The 24,958-nt window shown below is 39.2% G+C and overlaps 1 protein-coding gene across 2 annotated transcripts in view; it reads left to right on the plus strand.

The window, feature by feature from the left end:
• Nucleotides 1–23,628, plus strand: part of LOC103697946 (AT-hook motif nuclear-localized protein 1-like) — a 35,323-nt gene extending 11,695 nt beyond the window's left edge. Inside the window, exons 3-5 of one of the 2 annotated variants that reach the window (XM_039118478.3) lie at nt 11,387–11,518; nt 22,286–22,447; nt 23,001–23,628. In XM_039118478.3, the coding sequence (XP_038974406.3) occupies nt 11,387–11,518; nt 22,286–22,447; nt 23,001–23,276 (570 nt within the window). In that variant the 3' untranslated portion in view covers nt 23,277–23,628. The remainder of the gene's footprint in view (nt 1–11,386; nt 11,519–22,285; nt 22,448–23,000) is intronic. The other variant, XM_088723245.2, reaches the window with a different exon arrangement.
• The last annotated feature ends 1,330 nt before the right edge of the window (nt 23,629–24,958 follow it).

Genomic DNA, 24,958 nt, shown 5'->3' on the forward strand with positions numbered 1-24,958 from the left:
CTTCGTGGGTCACTTCAAGCCTATCCCATATTTCTTTTGCAGAATTACAAGTTGAGACTCTATTGAATTCATTACGGTCTAAGGCACAATAAAGCACATTCATTGCTTTGGCGTTTAGTTGTGCCTTCCTAATATCATTGTCATCCCAATCTTTTTCAAGTTTGAGTATAGTAACACCCTTTACAAAAATAGATAGGGTGTATGATCCATTAACTATAGTGCTCCAAATCTCATAGTCTTGAGCTTGGATAAATATTCTCATCCTAGCCTTCCAATAGGAGTAGTCGGTTCCATTAAAGAATGGAGGTCTATGGGTGGATTGCCCCTCAATATGAGAAGATCCAAATGGGGTTGTCATTTTGATCTTTTACTCTTTTGATAGAAGAGTTCCGGCTCTGATACCACTTGTTGCCCAAAAAGACAACCCAAGAGGGGGGGTGAATTGGGTTTTAAGTATTTATTGCAATTAAAAACTTTGTGAGTAACTAATTAAAACTTATTGCAAGTGGATTAATTAGTTACTATATGCAGTGAATGAAGGGAATGGAAGAGACAATGAAACAATCACAAACACAAGAGATTTTATAGTGGTTCGGAGCTAACCCTTGCTCCTACGTCCACTCCCCAAGCTTCACTTTGGAGTTCACTATAATCCCTCGGATTACAGCCAGTTGTTTTACAAGCTCACAACCCAACTTGTTGTTTTACGAGATCACAACGAACTCGGTCGGTTTTCACAGGCTCACCGACTAGAACCACCCGATTGTTTTTTCGGGATCACAATCGAACCCTTACACGTTGGTTTTACCCTAGGCTAACCAACCAACCTTAACACCCTTGATTCAATCCCCTGATTGAATCAAGTAAGAAAAAACAGTTTGAAACAAGTAAAAAGATAGCTTCTTGAAAAGCGTATTTAAACAATATAAACAAAGAAGAGTTAGAAGCCCTCAAACAGATTTTTGGAGGTGGAGAAAGGGGCTTCTCAAACTCTTCAACTCCTCTTGAATGTGCTGAAGATTTGCTGTCAGAAGGGGAGCTTTGAATGCGAAGGAGAACGTTGGTTGGATGGAGTTGAATGCGCTTTTTCCTTCTTTCTCTTGTATTTACTCTTGAGAGCCTTTGGTAGGTAAAAATCCCTTTTTGTTTGAATGGAATAGCTCTCTTGATGTCTACTACTGTTTACTCTGGCTATTTAAGCAGTCCACCTTGAAAACTAGCCGTTAGACACCTTTTTGTGGCCGTTCTGCAACTCCTGACAGTGTATCCGTTGGGATCAGAGTCGACTCGCTCGATCTGGAGTCGACTCGGCTGTTGCTGGAGTCGACTCACACTTTACTGGAGACGACTCGTCCACTGTTTAGGATTTGAATTAAAGTGCTGTCCCGTTCTGGAGTCGACTCGGCCAATCCTGGAGTTGACTCGCCAAAGTCTGGAGATGACTCGGCCCTTCGGAGACGACTCGTTCTCAGGGTTTCAGAGATCTGTTTTTCTGTATTTCTTTCTCGAGTCGACTCGGATCACCTTGGAGTCGACTCGGCTCTCAGAGCCCGTAAACTGACTCTCTGTGTTTGAGTTGAACTGCCTCGGAGTCGACTCGCACTTTGTTGGGGTCGACTCGGCTGACTTGGGAGTCGACTCGGGAGTACTTGGAGTCGGCTCGGCTCTCAGAACCCGAAAACTGTTTCTCTGTGCTTTGAGTTGAACTGCCTCGGAGTCGACTTGCACTTTGTTGGAGTCGACTCGGCTCTCAGAATCCGAAAACGGTTTCTCTGTGTTCTGCCGCGGAGTCTTGCTTTCCTCTGAGAGTCGACTCGTACTTAACTAGGAGTCGACTCGCCAAACTTCGGAGTCGACTCGTAATTTTCTGGAGTCGACTCGGTTGCAGGGTCTGAAATACATTGTTCTGTCTTTCTTCTGTTACCCTTTGGAGTCGACTCGGAAACGTCTGGAGTCGACTCGGCAACTGTCGGAGTCGACTCGAACCCTTCTGGAGTCGACTCGCTGACAGTGTCTAAAAATCAGCTTTCTGTCTTTCTGTCAGTTCTCAGTCGGAGTCGACTCGTAGTGTACCGGAGTCGACTCGAGCATGTGTCAGTGCTTCTGAAACACTTGGAGTCGACTCATAATCTTCCGGAGTCGACTCGAGCTTCAGACTTTGGTTCAAACTGATTTCCATACTTAGCCAAAATGTATTGAACCAAAGCTAGAGACACTTAACCATAAATTCACAAATATTTGGCTGAAACACTAGATTGAATTCATTAGTATAAGATATACTCAAATGCTTTGAGCTCATCAAAATTAAATAGGATTATAATCAATCACTCCACACTTATCTTAGAGGATTTTATTGCTAGGTTGCTTGCTTTCATGTACCAATCAGGATCCTTGAGTTAGGTTATCTGAAATACATCATTAAATACATGATATAAGTTGATCTGTTTTAATGTGCATGCTTTCAGCAAAGTGATGTTGCCGACTGTTGTTACTGTCTCATACTTCTCTTGCAGTTAAGGAATTCAGAATTAAAGTTTGTTAATAATCATGATAACTTTCTTTGACATTTTTTCCGCAAGCTGTTATGCTTTGTGGCTCTATTGCATTCTTTAAACAAATAATACATGATTTCACTTAAGTTCATTTATAGAAAACTTGTATGGAAAAGTTAATTATTTATATGGTGGTGTCACAAATCAAGTTCATTTAGTTATTTCTCATGAGTAGGGTAAACCATATGAGATCTTTAAATTAGAAGGTCAAGAAGTTCTTTGTTTTCTGTTGGGTAGATTAACCTAAAATATATGAACTCATGATGATGTTGGAAGTTAGTTTTTTAGATGAATTATTCATTTGCATTGGGCTGTGGATTGGCATTTTTGGTTTTGCTTACCTTATGTCTTTGGTGGAGCATCTCATGGAATTTCTTCTTGTCTTCCTAGTTTCCTTTCTCACTAATCATCTATTGCTTCTTGCCCGTCATACCTTGGAGAGACCTATTCCCACGCCGGGTGGCCCGCCTAGTCCGACTTCTGACTCCTCGCTCTTCGCCCCTGCCCGCTTGAGCCTAAAGCCTTTTGAACAAGCTTGAGCTAAGGTTTTAGGCTTGGCAGAATAGGCTGGGCTAGGAAAATAGGTCTGTTTAGTAAACAAGCCGGACATGGGCTTGGGAATTAAAGCCCGACTCGAGCCTGGCCATATTTTTTTATTTTTTCTTGTGTTATTTGTTTATATTTGAAGTATTTATGGATTTAATTGACAATTATTATTGATATGTGAACTTAATGGGATAATAGACATGTGCAAGTTGTTGAAAATATTTAATTATTCATCTTTAACTTTTTTAAATAATTTAAATATTTTAATATTAAAAAAAATTTAAAATTGGTCATGAATTCCGACGCTCGGCCAAAAGTCCGAAGCTTGAGTAATGGCATGACTTTGGACTGGAAGATAGGTCGAAGGCCAGGCTGGGACAAGCATGGGCCTAACTAAATTGTGTTGATCTTCAAGCAAAGCCCAACTCGAGCATGACCTATCTTAGCCCATGAACAGTTCTACCTTGGAGAAAGCCAGTAGTCTTATGTTATTAGAGTAAATAGCAGTATTGATGCCGTTCATCGAGTGGCTGCTTTTATTTTATCTTGTCCTTGTTAGATGCATAGAATTTAGCAATGAAGAATTTTGTAGATGAATTTTGGAAGTAATAAATAGTTTTTTGGTGGCATGTATTATCCCTTACCCTACTTCAAGGATTCGAGGAATTATGTTGACGTAATATCATAGATATTTTAGTCATATATTTCTTTTTCTTTATGGGTAAAACGCATCTTTGACATAATTTTATAACTTTTTAACAATGATAATTAAAGAATTCTTAAATCCAAAATTTTGCTTAAGGTTTCAACATTTATACCTAGTCCATCCCTGTTCATATTTGGTCCAAAAACAATCTTGCTAGTTCCTAATAATTCCCCAAGCCACATTCTTTGCAACTTAGCACATAGCAATGTTTTACTTGGGAATTAAGAATAATGTCAATAATTGAAATTCTGGCCAACTTTGGTTTGTGATAGATTCTTAGACTATAATTGCACTGATGGGCTTGGGAGAATTGAAAAGAGAAACATGTGCAAACACACATAGGTCTTATAAATTTTTGTGTGCAACTTAACTTTTGTTGGCCATATCTTCATCTCAACCCACAATATCTTCATCTTAACCCCATATCGAGCAACATATCATGGATCCATGATTTTAGAAATTTTGAATTTTGAATTTTGAATTTTGAATAGCATTAATTTTGGATTGATCCTAGAGATCCGTTTGTTATTTCTTTCTATCTTTGTCTCATCCTAGTTGTAATCTCTTGTGCATTTTCAATTATAAATTTACATGATGATCACCTCACAAGATTGAGGTAGAAAAAGTTTTCTACAATATTTTTGTTTTCCACGTATTCTTCTTTCCTACATGGTATCGAAGCCTTCAACCTTAGCTATCTCCATTGCATCCTCCTCCAACTTCATGCCTATATCTATTACTCTGCCTTCAATTGCTGTTCAAGTTAATTGGAATAATTTTATTACCTGAAAGGGACGTATTCAACCTCTCTTAATAGGCAACTGACTATGGGATCTTATAGATGGCACGACCTTGCCTCCACCTCCAACGATTGTCACAACTTCTGATGATGGAAGAATAGAGAAGTCAACATCTAATCCAGCTTATGAGTCATGGCTTCTCTGTGATCAAAGCGCTATGGCGTGGCTTCTCAACAACATATCTGATGCTATGATGGTTTATGTTGTCGGGTTGCCACATGCACGAGATGTTTGGCTTGCTCTCAAATGGCTTTATGCCATCTAGAGTGAAGCACATTACAATACTCTTATGATGGATCTCTATGCTCTTAATAAGGGCTCCCTCTCTATGAAGGATTATCTACAATAGGGAAAGAAGATATCGGACAACTTGGCTGCCATTAATAGACTGGTATCGCTTGTCAATTTATGCTATCAAATCTTGCTCGGCCATGGTCAAGAGTACAAACACCTCATCTCTACACTCCTTACCACGAGCATTGCTGCTAGTTTTGAAGAACTATATAGCATTCTGCTCCAATATGACACCCGACTAAGACTTCAAACTTCCAAAACTCATTCGACTATGGATGGGATTGCACCCACTGCAAATTATGTGCAAAAAGGCAGCTAACGAGGTCCGCCGCAGCAGCCCCAACAGTCAGCGCATAATTTCTCTAATGATGGAGCATCTACCTTTTCTTCATAGGGACCTTATCACTAGAAGGGCTGTGACTTAAGACTCCAAATACTATTAATGGCCAAACTCAAAATAAGTTACATTGTCAAGTCTGCCGCAAATATGGGCACACGGCCTTGAAGTATTACCATCATTTCGATCAATTCTATCAAGCAGAAGTTGCTTCTCCACAAGCAATGTTGGTGCCATAAATGATCCAATATGGTACACAGATACATGTGCCCATCACATGACTCCACATTTGTCCAATCTTCATCTTAGCTCTGACTATAGTGGTTCCGACTAGGTTACCATAGGAGACGGCTTACGTTTGGCTATAAAAACCATTTGTCACTCTCTTTTGTACACTTATACTCGTCCTTTCCAATTTAATAATATTTTATATGCCTCTCAAATCATCAAAAAAAATTTATCTATATCTCAATTCACACATGATGATTTCTGTTATTTTGAGTTTCATCCTGACAATTTTTGTATGAAGGATCTCACCTCCGTTCAAGCCCTCCTTAAGGGCATGTTTAGGGATGGAGTTTACTGTTTCTCATCTCGGAGTGTCACCAGAAGGCTTTTATTGCATATGCTATGTCAATTAGTATTTCTTAATTTGTTTGGCATCAACATCTTGGTCATGCTTCTATGCTCATTGTTTCTAGAATTCTTAATAAACTCATGTCTGAATTTTCATAACAATAACAAAGTTTCAATTTTCTCTACATGTCAATTAAGTAAGAGTCACTCTCTATCCTTTTTTACACTCTTATTCTAGATCTTCTCTTCTTGAACTTGTGTATACTGATATTTGGGCCTTCTCTTATTACATCGCATTTTGGGTATTAGTATTATATACATTTTTTAGATGATTAAGTCGTTTCTCCTAGAATTATCCATCAAAAAATCATTCTGACATTTATTATGTCTTCCATATTTTTTAGTTGCTTGTTCAAAATATTTTACAATGTAAAATTAAATTTCTCCAAACTAATTGTGCTTGTGATTTTCAATCGCAATCGTTTCAACAAGAATTAAATGATCATGGAATTAGTCATCGCTTCCCATGCCTTCATACCACTAAACTAAATGAGGTTGCAGAGCGCAAACACCGCCATATTATAGAAGTAGATCTTGCTCTCCTTGCCCAATCTAATCTAAATTTTGGGATACGGCCTTTGAAACAACTAATTTTCTTATTAATCGTTTACCCACACGTACGCTCCATTTTACTTCATCTTAGAAAAAATTGTTTAATAAAAAGCTAGATTATAATTTTCTTTGTATTTTTTGCTCCTTATGTTTTTCCTATCTTCATTCCTATAATAAAAATAAATTAGAATTTTATTTTCTTCCATGTGTCTTTCTTGGTTATCCTATAGGTTTTCATGGGTACTGGTGCTATCATTCTCTTCTGGGCACATTTTCATATCTTGTGATGTTATCTTTGATGAGACAATATTTCCTTATGTATAGAACTCTTGTAGTGACACTTTTGAGTCAACTAGTAGTTCTCCTAATGCCTCTTCTTTATCATGGATTGCACCCGAGCCTAATGACCAGTTGACATCAACTAACATCAATCCATCGTATCTCCAACTCGTTCTCAAACTCAGCCCAATTCTTTACAAACACACGATAATGACCTAACCACAATATTTGACCTATGTTCTAAAGCCACTGCTGAACTTGTTGCTTCTGAAACTGTGACTTTTTCTTCTCACATTAGTGGTCATCATATGCCCACACGCTTCACAGATGGCATGCTCAAGTGATGTCACTTTAACACAAAATATCCTTTGACATTTGTGGCTTCCACTATCTTTGTCGAGCCCACTTGCTTCACTTAAGCTCAACATGATCCTCAATGGCTTGAAGCAATGGCAGATGATCTTTTTTGATTCTTTCACAATATTAGTTTCTTCATAGATTATTTTCAATTTATCCTAAATTTTCTTTGCAGAACAATATGTACAAATTCTATTAAATTTATTTTCACTAAATGCACAATAAAGTATATTCACCTCCTTTGCATTCAATTGAGCTAATTTTTTTTCATTATTGTCATATTCACTTTCATATTTGGGAATATGAACTCCATTTATAATTTTAGCGGGTGTGTGTGGGCCATGTACTATCATTTTCCATAAATCATAATTTTCTTGCTTCAATAAAAATTTTCATTTGGGCCTTCCAATAGGTGTAATCAAATCCACTGAAAAAAGAGGCCTTACAAAGGAGTGTCCTTCAGCAAAAGACATTTCAAGAGTTGCCATATGGATCTTGAGCTCCAGATGGTTAGGTCTACAAAAGATAAAGAAACACCCGCTCTGATACCAATTGTTGTGTAAGATGACAATCCAAGAGGAAGGGCGACTTGGGTTTTTAACACTTTTTACAAATTTAAACAATGTTTGAATAAAACTAATCGAAACTTAAGTATGTACAGCTAAATGAGTGATAAATCAAATAACTGAAACACAGATTTTATAATGGTTCGGAGCCAAACTCAAATCCTAGTCCACTCCCCAAGGCTTTCTTTTTAGAAATTTTACTGTAATCTATGAACAAGATTACAACACAGTTGTTTTCCGAGCTCATAACTAAACCTAGTTGCTTTTTTGGCAATAAACCAAAACCAGCAAATTATTTTGTTGGTACAACTAAACCAACCTTGAGTTCCAACACTTGGGAACTCCTTGTTGATTTTCAAGCTCGGCAAAACTTAGTCGATTTTTCATGTCAACTGACCGCAGTCTAGCTATTTCATGGGTACAGCAAAACCTTAAAAGGTTATTGATTTTTCATAGTGTCAGCTACACCCAAAACCCCACACGAGATTTCCTAATCTTGTGCACAAAAGATAGAAAAGTAACCTCTACGAAAGTTGGATTTTTTCCATTGCCGCTCGAGTTTGATTGCTCTGAAAGTTAAGATCTTGATGAATACAATTCAGCTCTTTCCCTTTCCCTTTCTTGCTCGCTTTTGATCTTGTGGGGTTTACTCAATGATAAGAAGTTGAAGCTCTCTTCTCTATCGATATTTGAAAGCTCTCTCTTAAGCGGGTGGAGGCTTTGAATGATCATTTTTCAGATTGATCCTCAAGTTCCAGTGCTAGAAGTGGTGGTTAACTTGTATTACTTTTTCTTTACCTCATCCACTCACTCTCCTTAATCCTCTTTCTTCTTCTTGTCTTCCTTGGGTGTTCCCATGCATTTATATTTTCGAAAACCGGTTGGAAGACGTTTCTAGCTGTTAGAGAGGCTAAAATAGCCGTTGGGAGTAAAAACAATCATTCTGGTTTTGCAGAAAAACTAGTTGCTACTGTTGTCAGGCGCAGGCGGGTCGACTCAACTTCTTCAAGACTCGACTCTTCTTTAGGGGTCGACTCGAGAAAGTATTTGTTTTTGCTGCGCTCTATCTTTCGCCTATGGTCAATGTGGGGTCAACTTGTTTAACTTTGTGATCGACTCGAGTTTGCTTGGGGTGGACTCGTGATCCGCTAGGGTTGACTTACGAAAGGGTTAATTTTTACTGCCTTCTGTTTTCTGTTTGCGGTCATTCTAGGGTTGACTCCACTTGTGCTGGGGTCGACTCGTACTCCACAAGAGTCGACTCATGATTCTCCAGGGTCGACTTATCCACTATAAAAACTTCCTAAACTCTTCAAAGAACTTCTCTATGCTTCTCTAGCCTTTCAACCTCAATGAGCTTCCTATAAAACAAATTAACTACTCCATGAATACAATCATTATACTCAAACATTTTGTACTCATCAAAATCAATCCATTGGGTCAACATTCAATCTGTATTATCTAATTGTATTTGGTCTGTCCACTAACAGTCTGCCTAGTCTATAACAATTTTAAATACCAATCTGCCACCAATAGGATCTCTTCTGTTTGCCAGATCTGATAAAAATGCATTACTTCACAATGTAACATGAGAAATAAATTTTAAAAAAAAAGAAATAATTGGGGAAAATGGAAAGGAATAGAAGAAGATTGAGAACATTAGGAAGTAGAATAAGAAGAAAAAGGAAAGAGTAGCCTGCAGGCTTTCTTGCTTTCACTAAAGTTCTCTGCCTGCAACTTCTGCCAAAATAATGATACAGCACACCTGGGTATCCTAGAACTTTCAGTCCGCCCACCTTACTCCTTTACGAATAATGATCCATCATTCCATGTGTTTCACTATCATAATTGACTATTACATTATTTTTTCTTTTTTGCAGATGTTTGATGAGGATTCAATGCAGAGTAAGATGGCTGGACCAAAAGTTCTAGTCCACCTCGGTGTACCATATCACTGTCCTTTCCAGAAATCCCACTCTATAGCCATGTATGTGTACTCTTTTAATAGGTTCACTGGTCACAAATCCCGCCCAACAAGGAATCTGCGAAAGGAAATTAACAAAACCCAAAACCAACCAGCCAGATTCAATTATATCTATTTCCTACTCTAACTAGGCTCTAGAAATAGTGAACCGGTAGCCAGTTATTTATTGTCTCATAACAACTAAGGGGCCACCTATGTTCTCCTAAATAGGACTACATTAAAAGTAAATTAGCATTGTTGTGCATCTATACTCCAATAGCCAACATCCATTACATTTCCTAAAGGGCCTAGCCAAAAGGAAAAGAAATCCTAATAATCTTTTCCTTTTTTGGGTGTTATCAAATCCCTTCTCCCTCCCCAAGGACAATAATTGTTATCGCCCTTTAGTAAAGGTCCTTGAATCAGTGCCTAGAGCTGGTTAATCGCTATTGATTGAATTCGACATCACAAGAGGCATGTTTTGTATCCTTGAAATGATATTCGACCATGCCATATTACCACTACATGCCTTTCTTAGTTTCTATACATACTTGTACCGATGCACTTAGTACTAAGAGAATCTACAATGTGATTCATGGAATTTGCTTGACATTAGGTTGTGAAGTAAACATGTTTCAGACTACATCGTGAGTGTAGATTAACACCAACTTGTCTTTCTTCTCTGTAGATGTTTTATATATGATATGTGGATGATGTCTGTTTAAGTTTGAAAAGAATGATACAGTATCAGTTAGTTCTCTTTTAGAGTTTTATGCGTATACCCTTTTAAATATTCAAAATTGTATTAATATCCTCGTAAAGTTGCTATTTACATATATGCCCTTATAAAACACTTGTTTTGCATGTATACCCTTTTCTTTTTCTTTTTTTTGCATATGTACTCATACCATCTAATGTCGTTAAAAAATAGAAGGTTTAAAATTAAAAATAACTAAAATACCTTTATGAATAGACATGCAAAAAAGAAATTTATAAGTGTAAATATGCAAATAGCAACTTTGTGAGGGTATTCATATAATTTTACATATTTAGGAGGGTATATACTCAAGAAAATCTATTAAAAATGATCAAAACTCGTTTGAGACTTGCCAAGTCTTTCATCATTCCGTTGGATCGGCGAGTCAAAATAAAGACCAAGTCACATTGTCTTTAAGATCTTAACTTTGTCAACTTGACCAAATTAAGATCTTAAACAAAGAAAAACTGACAGTACTACTTGGCCTTTTTTTAACTTGTCAATTCAATGGAGTCATGAAAGACTTGGCAAGTCCTAGCCGAGTTTTTATTATTTTTTAATGGATTTTGTTTTGAGTATATTTTAAACTGTTTATATTTTAATGGCATTAGATGATATGGGTACATATGCAAAAAAAAGAAAACATGGGTATATATGCAAAACAAGTGTTTGATGAGGGTATACATGCAAATAGGAACTTTATGAGAGTATTTATGCAATTTCGGATATTTAGGAGGGTAGACATGCAAAAAAACTCTTTCATTATATAGGCACCTATTATTGGAGCTTATTGAGCACATGCTTCTACAAGGTTTTTCAAAGTTGCTCCTAAATATTATTAAGATTTGACCTTATAATTAATGAATATTTAGTTCTTGTATGAGAACGCATAGAAGTTAATGCTAGGGCTGAGGTTCCTGGTTGTTAGAAGCAGTTGTTGAAGTAAAAACAGTTCTTGCATATATGCAATAAGATTTTCCTTTTTTTTCATTTAAGTTGTTCTTATCTGAAATAATTGACCCCCTTTTTTTAACTTTAAAGGATGTCACTATGAAGATCATATCCTTTTCTCAACAAGGGCCTCGAGCAATTTGTATCCTGTCTGCTAATGGTATCATTTCAAATGTCACACTTCGTCAGCCTAATTCAGCTTGGGGTACATTAACTTATGAGGTATTTAAATATATCCTTCCTTTTTGGAAAAAATACTCCTTCTTCTTATTGGTTGCAAGCAACAGAGAACTGTGTAGCTTTTCTTCATAGTTTTGTGTTCTTGATTTAATTTCATTGACATGCTAGATAGCCTCATATAGATAAAGCAGTCTTGTTGATTACAGATTGATAATTTGTGTTATGGTCTGGTCTTTCTTAGGTTTTTTTTACTTGAACCCAGATTGTGAGATCTCCGTTATTGTAAAAAATGTACCTTAATACAGACATGGAGAGTAGTAAGGTCTATCCAGTTCTATATGGTCAGATAATGTCAGATAATGTTCAAGATGATTGATATTTCATCTGCACAGTTATATGATTCCTACATAGAACATTGCTGTGACCAGAATTTTAGGTCTTTGCAACTTATTCACTGTCAACATTGCACGAGGATCGTGATTGAGGAAACATGAAGTTAGAAATACTTGAATGGTTGAACCACATAATTGATGCTTAGTATTCCTCGGAAGTTCACTTTTCCCTTCCTGCTACAAATGTGTTGTTAACTCCATCCTGTATCAGACATATGCAGTCTTTGTGGAAAGTTTCGGGTGCTTTCTGGTATTTGTTTATGAATTGTAATACACGCTTTATTTAAAAATTCATGATGCAGTTAACAACTTGAACATTATATGTGCTTAATATTGCTTTTCTTATTGAATTTTGGATTGCTGCTTGTCATGCTCAAACACCTCGCAAACACGAATCTTGGTTTATTTCAATGGCCATAAAATTGTTTAGCTCCACTATCATGCATAAAATGGGAAGCATTTAGAAAGCTCTTTATTTACTATAACTTGGTATCCATGTTGCTGCTAAATAAAATGTGAGAAAAAATTACTAAATGCCTGGTATGGAGAACTTTTTGCACCAAGGTGCTTAACTCTAACAGAGAACTACAGACCAATAAGTGCAAAGAAGTCTACATCTAAAAATCTGTATAATTTTTTGAAAAGCCTTCTGATTCTCTTTAACCTATTTTTGAACTACAAAATATTGATAAAAATTCTGTTTAGAATTCTTTTAATGATAAGGTAACCTGATAGTGATGTGGCATTCAAATATAACAGAAGCATAGGGATCTGATTCTAGCAAGGTCCACAATCTCGGTACCGAGTACCGTATCGGTACTTTACCGGTTCGGTATGGTATGGTCGGTACGGCACGATATGTATCATGTATCGAAATAGTTTTCTAGCCAAATTTTTATCCCAGTACACTTCAATACAAGTCGGTACGCTTCAGTACGGATTGGTATGCACCTTGGTACGGCTCGGAACAGGTCGGTACACCTCGGAACAGGTCAATACGCCTCGGTACGGGGCGGAAGGGGGCTTGTACTAATTCAAAGTTGAGTTTTGTGCCGGTTTCCTTCCGGTATGGTACGGTACGTCCTGTACCAGATGGTATGGGGTGGTACAGCGGACCTTGGATTCTAAGGGTCTTTTTAATATGTGCAATAATTACGAATGTCACATATAACATAAGCATAGGGGTCTTACGATATGTACATCTGATGCTAGGGGTCTAATTTGGTATATGTTTTCCCTTGTGCTGTTGAATGACGGGAATTGCAATCATCTGTAGCAGATAATATAAACAGTAGTGAGTTCTTTCCTTTCATATAGACAGGCTTCCTCTATGACCAAATGCATAATTTTTGTTTAACAGGATTCTTCTTATCCTTGAATTGAAGGTTGTCATATTGGACCGCAGTTTGCGACACTTAAAATCGATCAAAGTGATACTTTAATCTTTACTTCTGTCAAGCTATAATATTATGTTTTTTTCAACAATTTTATCTAATTTTTTTAACTGGCCATTATAGTGTTGTTTGTTGGACCACTGTTCCTAGTCCACTAGTGATTTTAAGTGCCACAAAAGTCTTGGTCAAGGCCTAGCCACTAGCTAATCTAAGCCCGCTATTCCCAGAACCAAATGGAGTCACATCAACCCAAAGCTAGGCATGTTGAACTACCGTTTCTTTCCGACCTTTTGCTTTCGTTGGGATGGTTGTAGTTGCTAAGCTAATTAGGTGATTAAATTTCCTAATTAATGTAGTTCCTGAAGGAAGGCCAGCTCTGAAGTGGTAGTATTCTGTGAAGCATAGGCAAACTTTCAATAGTGGTACCTGCTTTTAAAGGCAACAAGATTGAACATTTTAGTTCATCTGCCATGTATTATACACGGTGCTCATACAAGGTGGCATATATGCAGTATTTAACAAGTACTTAACAAACTATTAGAATGGATAAGCATTAGCTAATTTACTTAGCTAATTTGCTCAGTAGATAGAAACATTGTCAATGTCATGACCTGGTAACTTTTGTCTTTTTCTGTTTAATGTTTGTTCTTCTTTGGTGTACCTTTTTTTGGTGTACTTTTTTTTAGTGTGCTCATTACATTTGTGTTAAATGACATAATGCGAATGCCTATATTTAAGAAACTGCATACATCTTCCATATTCGAGGAATTTTACTTTTGGTAAGCACATATTAGTAAAATCTTTGCTTCAGAAGGCTGGAAGATGAAAGAATGCAGGAGTTGCTTAAGCAGAGTACGCAATGGATTGTATATAATCAGTAAACACCATCATCAGCGGCTAATTAGTTGGGTTTACACAACCATGCCTGATTTTTTAGTTGGTGTATTTCCCAAGAAATTTCTATCAATGAAATTGATCCTTAATAAACTACATACAACTTGCTGTACATTTGATTTTATGATTATTGGTTTCAACCTAACTGTTAGATAGTATGTGTAGTTGTGTACTATGTGGTCTCCATTAATATCTCCTTCTGCATTTAAAGTAAGGCGAGTCATGTATGCATTTGGCTGTATATATGTTTTTATGTATGTGTCTGTATCTTATATATCATTTATACACACACATACATACATACATACATACATATATATAGATATATATATATATATATATATATATATATATATATATATATACATACATATATATATACATACATATAGATATACATACATATATATATATACATACATACATGCATACATATATATACATACATACATGCATACATATATATACATGCATACATGCATACATATATATACATGCATACATGCATACATATATATACATGCATACATGCATACATATATATACATGCATACATGCATACATATATATACATGCATACATGCATACATATATATACATACATACATGCATACATGCATACATATATACATACATACATACATGCATACATTGTTGGGGTATGTGGAGACCATTGGTGATGAAGAGAATTGAAGGAGAATTAATTCTGCATAGTTCTGTCTGGCGGACTGGCGGAGTCGACTCGAGCTACAGTCGAGTCGACTCGGGAACAGTCGAGTCGACTCGAGGCTCGTCGAGTCGATCCGAGAGGAGAAAAGCCGCAAAAACCATGTTTCTGTCTGGACTGTCAGAGTCGACTCGAGCTACAGTCGAGTCGACTCGAAGCATCGTCGAGTCGACTCGAGCCACAGTCGAGTCGACCCGAGATCGTGCCAGTCATACTGAAAGTTGTCCAGACGTGCCCGAGTCGACTCGAACTAAAGTCGAGTCGACTCGAGCTCGCGGGAAATCATACGGATGAGTTTTCTTTTGGTGTTTTGTTCGCGTTTCGACGGCTATGATCATCTGAAGGTCTTGAGACTATATATAGGACTCATGAGAGCCCTAGGGTATAGAGATTGCCGTATATTTGAGAGAGACTCTTGTTTTGTGAGGCTAGGGTTCTAGAGAAGAAGAGGATTGGGATCCTACTTCTTGTGCAAAGGGAATTCTGTGTGAATCTCTTGAAGAGCGATCGCTTGTGATCGTTCGGGTGTGTGCTATCTCTGTAATCAGATCATCCTAATTGAGATTTGGAGCGGTGGAGGACGTAGGCTACTTGTAGCCGAACCTCGTTACATCTTTATGTTTGCTTTGCTATTTTCTTCTTTCTTCTTCCTTTGGTCTGATAATCCGTTGCGGTGCTCAAGTGTTTTACCCTATTGATACCAGGGGTAATCTTTTGCCCTTCGCAGCGGAAGCGAAGTGGTGATCCTTGAGTCCGGTGTCGAGGGAGCGAGAGAGTGCTTATCCGTTTGTTTCTCTCTTTGCTTGTCCGACGTCGGTGGCGGCGCCGGTGTGAGTGGGTTCCGGCGTGGGCGCTGACAACAAGTGGTATCAGAGCTATTGGTTTTCTGTGATGGCGGATGAAGGAAAGGTGCGAATTGAGAAGTTCAATGGCACGAACTTCGGGTTTTGGAAGATGCAAATAGAGGATTACCTTTACCAGAAGGATCTCTATTTACCTCTTGGAGGTAGAGCAAAGAAAAGACTGGGAGGTCCTCGATCGGAAGACGCTCGGCACCATTAGATTGTCACTTGCATCCCAAGTGGCATTCAACATCAAAAACGAGAAGACGACGATGGAGTTGATGGCAACATTGTCGCGGATGTACGAGAAACCCTCAGCATCAAACAAGGTATTTCTCATGAAGAGGTTGTTTAATCTTCGTATGAAAAATGGCGGCAGCATAGCAGAATACCTCAACAAATTCAATGGACTCACGGCCCAGTTGGAGTCAGTGGAGATTAGTTTTGACGATGAGATTCGGGCATTGCTAATCCTCTCCGGATTGCCTGATAGCTCGGAGGGCCTGGTGATGGCGGTGAGCAACTCTTCGGCGACGGGGAAGTTGATCTTTGATGACGTTGTGGGAGTGCTTCTAAGTGAAGAAGCAAGAAGGAAATCTTCTGGAGCTACGGAGTCGTCTGGAAGTGTACTAAACACCTCTGACCGGGGAAGACAAAAGAAGGACGGTCGATTTCGAAGCGACTCGAAGTCGAGATCCAGCAGGTCTCGAGCACCTCAGAACAAGGGAGTGAAGTGCTGGAACTGCGGAAAGACGGGGCACTTTAAGAGGGACTGCAAATCTCCTAAAGGGAAGCAAGGCGACCACACCGAAGGAGTCAGCAAGGATCTGGCAAATCTTGCTGAAGACGGTGATATGGATGCCCTCGTTCTATCTTTATCTACCTGTGACGAGTCTTGGGTGATAGACTCGGGCGCGTCTTTCCATGCTACATCCCAACGAAAGCTTCTTGGAGGATATGAGAAGGGAGACTTCGGCAAAGTCTACCTAGGGGATGGAGAGCCTTGCACCATACAAGAAAGGGGAAGCGCGGAAGTGAAGTTGATTTCTGGATCTTCACTTGAGCTTGAGGACGTACGGCACGTGTCTCAACTGCAGAGGAATCTGATTTCTGTTGGACAGTTGGCGAGCCAGGGGTACAAGACTATTTTCACAGCTGATCAGTGGAAGATATCCAGGGGTTCGTTGACGGTGGCTAGTGGCAAGAAGGTTGGGACACTTTATGTCGCCAACGGCACGGAGAACTCTATTGGAGTTGCTGCAGCAGATGTGGACGCCAAGTTATGGCATTGCAGACTTGGGCACATGAGTTATCAGGGACTGGAGGTGATGCACCAGTTGGGAAAGCTGCAGGGTCTCAGGAGTGTTGAGATGGACTTCTGTGAGGATTGTGTTCTCGGAAAGCAGAAGCGTGTTTCATTCAACAAAGAAGGTAAACCTCGGAAGCAAGAAAAGCTACATCTCGTGCACACGGACGTGTGGGGGCCTGCACCAGTTTCTTCCATTGGTGGATCTCAGTACTATGTTACTTTTATTGATGATGCTACCAGGAAGCTTTGGGTGTTCTTCTTGAAGCACAAGTCAGAGGTATTTGGGGTCTTCAGGAGATGGCAGGCGATGGTAGAACTCGAGACAGGAAGGAGGTTGAAATGCCTGAGATCGGACAACGGTGGTGAGTATTGTAGCAGGGAGTTTGAGGACTACTGTGCAGATGCTGGGATCGTCAGGCAGAGGACAGTTCCAGGGACACCACAACAAAATGGAGTTGCTGAAAGGATGAACAGAACAATTAATGATCGTGCCAGGAGCATGAGGATACATGCTGGATTGCCACAGCAGTTTTGGGCGGAAGCAGTTAACACTGCTGCCTACTTGATCAACAGAGGGCCATCAAAGAAACTTGAATTTGGGATTCCTGAGGAAGCATGGACAGCGAAGAAGATTGATTTGGCGCACTTACGAGTATTCGGTTGTACCAGTTATGTCCATGTTGATTCCAGTCAAAGAAGCAAACTAGACGCCAAATCAAAGAAGTGCATTTTCGTTGGATACGGAGGTCAACTGTTTGGGTACCGGCTGTGGGATCCCGAACACAGGAAGATCATTCATAGTAATGATGTGGTATTCAATGAGAAAATGCAGCAGAGCTATGAATCAGAAACAAAACCTGTTGAGCCGTGTTTTGTGAATCCTGAAGAGGAGTCTACAAATTCTGGTTAGAAGACTTAGTCAGAGCAAGAACCTGAAGCATTGGCACCCCCTCCACAACTAAGAAGGTCCACTCGTAGTACTCATGGGAAGCCTCCTCAAAGGTATGATGGGACTCTTAGTTATTTGCTGCTCACAGATAATGGCGAACCTGAATGCTTCACGGAGGCATTGGAGGTTGATACCAGGAAGGAGTGGGAGTTGGCCATGGATGATGAGATGAAGTCATTGGAGCAGAATCAAACGTGGGATTTGGTGGATCTGCCCAAGGGGAAGAAAGCACTGTCAAACAAATGGGTTTACAGGCTGAAGGAAGAGCAGGGTGGAAAGAAGCGGTACAAGGCCAGACTGGTTGTAAAAGGATTTCAGCAGAGAGTAGGTATCGACTTCACAGAGATTTTTTCTCCTGTAGTTAAGATGAGTTCTATTCGAGCGGTGCTGAGTATGGTGGCAGTAGAGGATCTTCACTTAGAGCAGCTTGATGTGAAGACGGCCTTTCTCCACGGAGATCTCGATGAGGAGATATATATGCAGCAGCCGGAGGGATACATTGCAGCTGGCACGGGTGACTTGGTTTGCAAATTGAAGAAAAGCCTCTATGGTTTGAAACAGGCACCCAGACAATGGTATCTCAAGTTCGATAGTTACATGCTTGAGATAGGATACAGGAGATGTCAGGAGGATCACTGTTGCTACTTCCGGGACTTCGGTACATCTTACATTATCTTGCTATTGTATTAGTTGCAGGAGCTAGCATGCATGAGATTGCAAAATTGAAGCTGAAGCTGTCAAGAAAATTTGTAATGAAGGATCTAGGAGCAGCGAAACAGATCCTTGGGATGCGGATCAGCAGAGATAGGTCTAAACATATCCTCAGACTATCTCAGGCGAAGTACATCAGCCGAGTACTCAGGAGATTCTGCATGGAGAGTGCCAAACCTGTTGGCACACCGCTGGGTGCCCACTTTAAGCTTTCAAAAGGGCAAAGTCCGAAGACACGGGTGGAGGAGCTCAATATGTCAAAAATCCCGTATGCATCGGCAGTGGGGAGCTTGATGTACGCTATGGTGTGTACGAGACCAGACATTGCTCAAGCAGTGGGAGTTGTGAGTCGCTTTATGAGCTGCCCAGGCTTGGAGCATTGGCGCGCGGTCAAATGGATACTGAGGTATCTGAGAGGCACTGAGCACATGTCATTGTGCTATGGAGGTTCTGAGATCCAGTTACAGGGCTCTGTGGACTCAGACATGGCAGGGGACTTGGACGGAAGAAGGAGCACGACAGGGTACTTGTTCACCTTGGGCAGTGGAGCCGTCAGTTGGATTTTCAGGTTGCAACCAGTTGTTGCATTGTCGACTACGGAGGCGGAGTATGTGGCAGCCACAGAGGCGTGCAAGGAACTAATATGGCTTCAAGGCTTGATGAAGGAGCTTGGGAAGGAGCAGAAGGATTGCATGTTATATTCAGATAGTCAAAGTGCAATTCATCTGGCGAAGAATTCAGCTTTCCATTCAAGGACGAAGCATATTGACATACGGTACCACTTCGTGAGGTCATTGCTCGAGCAGGGACTCGTCAAGTTGGAGAAAATTCATACAAGTCAGAATCCTGCAGATATGTTGACGAAGGTCGTCACGGTGGAGAAGCTGAGGAGTTGTTCAGCTTCTGCTGGTCTTCATGCTTGAAGACGTTGAGGAGGCATCGTACCGATTTCACTAGGATGATCCAGTTTCAGCGGGAGCACAGAGGAGAACCAAGTAACAAGAGGATATACCCAAGGTCTCCAAGTGGGAGATTGTTGGGGTATGTGGAGACCATTGGTGATGAAGAGAATTGAAGGAGAATTAATTCTGCATAGTTCTGTCTGGCGGACTGTCGGAGTCGACTCGAGCTACAGTCAAGTCGACTCGGGAACAGTCGAGTCGACCCGAGATCGTGCCAGTCATACTGAAAGTTGTCCAGACGTGCCCGAGTCGACTCGAACTAAAGTCGAGTCGACTCGAGCTCGCGGAAAATCATACGGATGAGTTTTCTTTTGGTGTTTTGTTGGCGTTTCGACGGCTATGATCATCTGAAGGTCTTGAGACTATATATAGGACTCATGAGAGCCCTAGGGTATAGAGATTGCCGTATATTTGAGAGAGACTCTTGTTTTGTGAGGCTAGGGTTCTAGAGAAGAAGAGGATTGGGATCCTACTTCTTGTGCAAAGGGAATTCTGTGTGAATCTCTTGAAGAGCGATCGCTTGTGATCATTCGGGTGTGTGCTATCTCTGTAATCAGATCATCCTAATTGAGATTTGGAGCGGTGGAGGACGTAGGCTACTTGTAGCCGAACCTCGTTACATCTTTGTGTTTGCTTTGCTATTTTCTTCTTTCTTCTTCCTTTGGTCTGATAATCCGTTGCGGTGCTCAAGTGTTTTACCCTATTGATACCAGGGGTAATCTTTTGCCCTTCGCAGCGGAAGCGAAGTGGTGATCCTTGAGTCCGGTGTCGAGGGAGCGAGAGAGTGCTTATCCGTTTGTTTCTCTCTTTGCTTGTCCGACGTCGGTGGCGGCGCCGGTGTGAGTGGGTTCCGGCGTGGGCGCTGACAACATACATATATATACATACATACATACATGCATACATATATATACATACATACATACATACATGCATACATATATATACATACATACATACATGCATACATATATATACATACATACATGCATATATATATATATCTATATGTATGTATATATATATATATATGTATATATATACATACATACATATATATATATATATATATATGTACATAGATATATATATATATATATACATACATACATATATATATATATATATATATATATATGTACATAGATATATATATACATAGATATATATATATCTACATAGATATATATATATATATATATACATAGATACACACACACACACACACATATATATACATATATACACACACACGCACATATATATATATATACATATATATATATATATATATACTTATATATAGACACACACACACACACATATATATATATGTAGGGTTTTCTGCATGGATATCCTTCTAAATATCGGATTTTGTATGAATATGCTTCCAAAATTTATATTTGCATGTATACCCTCGTAAAACTTTATTATTGTACAAATGCCCCTAATATAATGGTTGTTCTAACGGTGTTAAGAAAAATTATATTTATATTAATTAAAAATAAAATAAAATTTTAAAATTATGCTATTGTCCTTATCTTTTTCTCTTGCTATCGGGATCGCGATCTATTTGCATGTCTACCAATTAAAGGTATTTTAATCATTTTAATTTAAAACCGTTAATTTTTTAGCATTGTTAGATAGCATGGGTACATATGCAAAAACAAAAATAAAAAAAGGGTAGAATAGCAAAACAAGTGTTTTGAGAGGATATACATACAAATATTAATTTTGGAAGGGTATGCATGCAAAATCCGATATTCAGAAGGGTATTCATGCAAAAAACTCATATATATATTCAGAGACTAACGGCCAATTCCATAGAGATGTAAAGCTTGATGTTTATGGTTACATGAACTCTATTGAATCTCTTGGTTACATGAATTCTTCTGTTTCTGTTATTTTGTTTTTCTCTAAGGAATTATTAGTTTGTTAATTTCAATATCTGAATAAGTAGGGTTATGTAGAGGCCTCAGAAACACATATATGTATGTGTCTATATATATCCACACACACACACACATATGCACACATATATGTATGTATACCCATACGTATATGTATGTGTGTGTGTATATATACATATATATATATATGTATGTGCATGTATATATTTTTTTTTCTTTTTTTTTCTTCCCAGTATACAATATGTAATCAATATTAACCTGTCTACTATTTCAAATCTGAGATTTCCGGCATACTTTTATTATATATTCATGATAATATTATCTTTCAATATTCATCAGTCTTCTGCTGTTATGCTACGATTTAGTTCTGTAGATTTTATTGCCTATTAAGGGCGTGTTTGGAGAATCCCATGAAATCTGGTTGGATACATGATATTAGAAAAACCCCATCAGAGGGAAGGGGGAGGGGGCAAGAGTGAGACTGGGAGAGAGCACCAGAGGTTTGGGAGAGGCCCTAAAACTGTAGTAAAAAAACTAAAGACCTGAGAAGGTCTTTATGTTCACCCAGCGGGAATGGGCTGGGAAGGTCCAGTTGATATGAGCCAGTCAGGTGTTGATGTGCTTTATATCTAAAATTCTATTCCTAATCCCATAGAAATCCCATAGGCATTATCTAAACAGCCCCTAATGTGTTACACATTCACTGGATTGATTTTTAGGGCCTGTTTGAATTACTCTCCTTATCTGGATCATTTATGCCAAATGAGAATGGAGGGACAAGAAGTCGATCAGGCGGCATGAGTGTTTCTTTGGCAAGCCCAGATGGTCGAGTTGTTGGGGGAGGAGTTGCTGGTCTGATGGTAGCTGCCAGTCCTGTGCAGGTAATACTTTTTCTTCACACATTCCAGATCTCCATGCTATAAAATCTTACTGCTTTACCATTCAGGAGGCATCTCCTTATTTACTTTTTCTCTGCCCTTCTTTCAGTGCAATTTGATGCTTGGTTTATGTGTAAATCAAAACTGTTTGCTCTACCTTCCGTTGAGTCTAAGAGTGCTTTCTCAGTAACTTACAAATCAGCATTTAGAGAAATGAAAAATCATGTGTAGTTATGTGGAATTTTATACAGCCATGTAGGTAATATATATATTTTTTCATTTCTGTACATGTCTTCCTGTTCATCGGTCGTATATAAATTTGGAATCACAAAACGTTTGCAGGGTGCAACAGAATCTTATTGGCATATAACAGTATATTCAATTCCACTTAATTGCACAACATATCAATTAGCTAATATAATTTGGAAATTGAGATTCTGGTTTCAGTTATATTTTGGTCTTTCAAAAGCCTCTGTAACTTAAAGTTACATCTCGCGGTCTAGCAACAATTTAATTCAAATGAATGATTGGTTTTCCTTCTGCTATCCTACAATAGATTGTAGTGGGCAGTTTTTTGCCAGGCTACCTGATGGAGCAGAAGAGCAAGAAGCCAAAGTTAGAGACTACATCAGTCTCTTTTCCGTCAGCTACTGTCCAGATTCCCTGCTCGCGTGCAGAGGAGGCTTACAGTGGTGACCAAGGGACTAGCACTTCAGCAATGCCGAAGACAACTCATGCAACTACCTCCTTCAGAGGCAAAACTTGGTCTTCCTCTCCACCCTCAGTACCTGATGACACCAGGAACTTCCCTGCTGATATCAATGCATCCTAACCTGGAGAGTGAATTCACTTGAGGCATCATACATTGCTGACCTTGGGGGCTTCCAACTGATCAGAACTTGGCACACGTTAATGTTGGTTGCTTCAGGGCATAACAGATACTGCATTGGGGTTACTGGAGCTCTCGCACTTGTGCCTAATTTATCCTGTAAGCTCAGTAATCTACATTTTCCAACAGTAGAATCAAATAGCTGTTTGTTTCATAGGGCTCGTACTTGATTAGCAATTCATGTGATTGTATCATCCAGTACTGTCTAGCTTTGATGATTTCCTTTATTCTAATATGCAACACTTGGTTTTTAATCAGTTAAGCTGGAGCCAAATCTTTGCTTGTTTCAGTAAAATTTCACTCTGTGTAACTGAAATGATTGTTACTCTATTGAACTTTGATGTGTCACCTGTTCTCATTGATGTTTGAGCTAAGGCTGTCTTTTAGAAAAACCTGTTAACTGATATTACTTGCAAGAACAGAGTGGTTCGACAGTCGTGGAATCGAGCACAATATTCAACAACAATCTTTTTGATGACTTTGGCATCCAACCCTATGAGATTATGGCACCCCTTGTATATTGTGAGGTTCATCGAGAACCTAGTAGGGGTTTGGTGCATCAGTTCTCAGCAGCAAATTGAAAACTCCACCTTCTTGCTCGAGGGTTAACATACCCCTTTCTCAGTGCAACATAGCCCTTAATCTGCAACCAAATGAGTGCCAAGAAGCCTGAGATCTTTTTGCTAACTCGGCTTGCCTGTACATGCTTGACGTAACGACGTGGTGACTCACATGCGTATCAGAATTTTTAATAAAATTAGAATTCACAACACCAGTTGTTTACTATTAGTGGAGTCAAAAGATATTTGGTTTAAGTGAAGAATATCGTAGGAAAAAAAATGATAGATGCAATTAGTTGAAATATTTTAAAATTTAAAATTCCTTATTTCAATATAGAAATTAAGATGCTCACTCTCTCTTTTTCTCCCTCTCCATTAATATTTAACTCGGAAACAGGAGCTTAGCTATTATGGTTAATTACAAAAACTAATAATTCTGCTCCCACTTTTATCCAATGAAATGGGTCGGAGCATCTCCCTCTCTTCTCTCCATACTCTATTCATCCTTTCGATAAATTCCTCCACTCTTTTCTTCAATTCATCATCTTCCCCATTAACACCATTTGACACCTCATCATCTCCTCCCATTTCTTTGCCATGGTCTTCTTCTGTGATATCCATCGGCTCGTGCAAACTTCCATCTTCTATCGGCGATGGGCTGGACTTGGCGACGCCGCCGCTGCTACTCAGCAAGAGAACGGCTATGATCAGATGGCAGATGCAGAAGGCAAGGAGCGAGCTGAGAGCTGGCTGAGAGATCAACTCCACGGTGGAATACAGCATTGTTTCCAGAATTTGGTAATGATAGGACTAACGAGCTGAAGTTGTTTGTAACGAGATGAGTCTCTGAGTTGAGGTTTTGGGCCCTATAAATACCTTCCCAACTGAGGTGTACGAGGGAAGCCTTCTTCCTTTCCTCCCAGCTCCAATATAAAAGGCTTCTTGTTGTGAAAGCTAAGGTACAGTCACATTATTGTACCACAATCTACAGGGGAATTCACGTGGCAGTTTCCAACTTGCTGGAGGAATCAAACGCAAAGACTTTTCTACGGGAAGGAATCAAAT

This window comes from Phoenix dactylifera, chromosome 6 (genome assembly GCF_051530095.1).
Source record: "Phoenix dactylifera cultivar Ajwa chromosome 6, Ajwa_hap1_PhDact_Kaust_v1.1, whole genome shotgun sequence".
In the NCBI taxonomy this organism is placed as follows: Eukaryota; Viridiplantae; Streptophyta; class Magnoliopsida; order Arecales; family Arecaceae; genus Phoenix; species Phoenix dactylifera.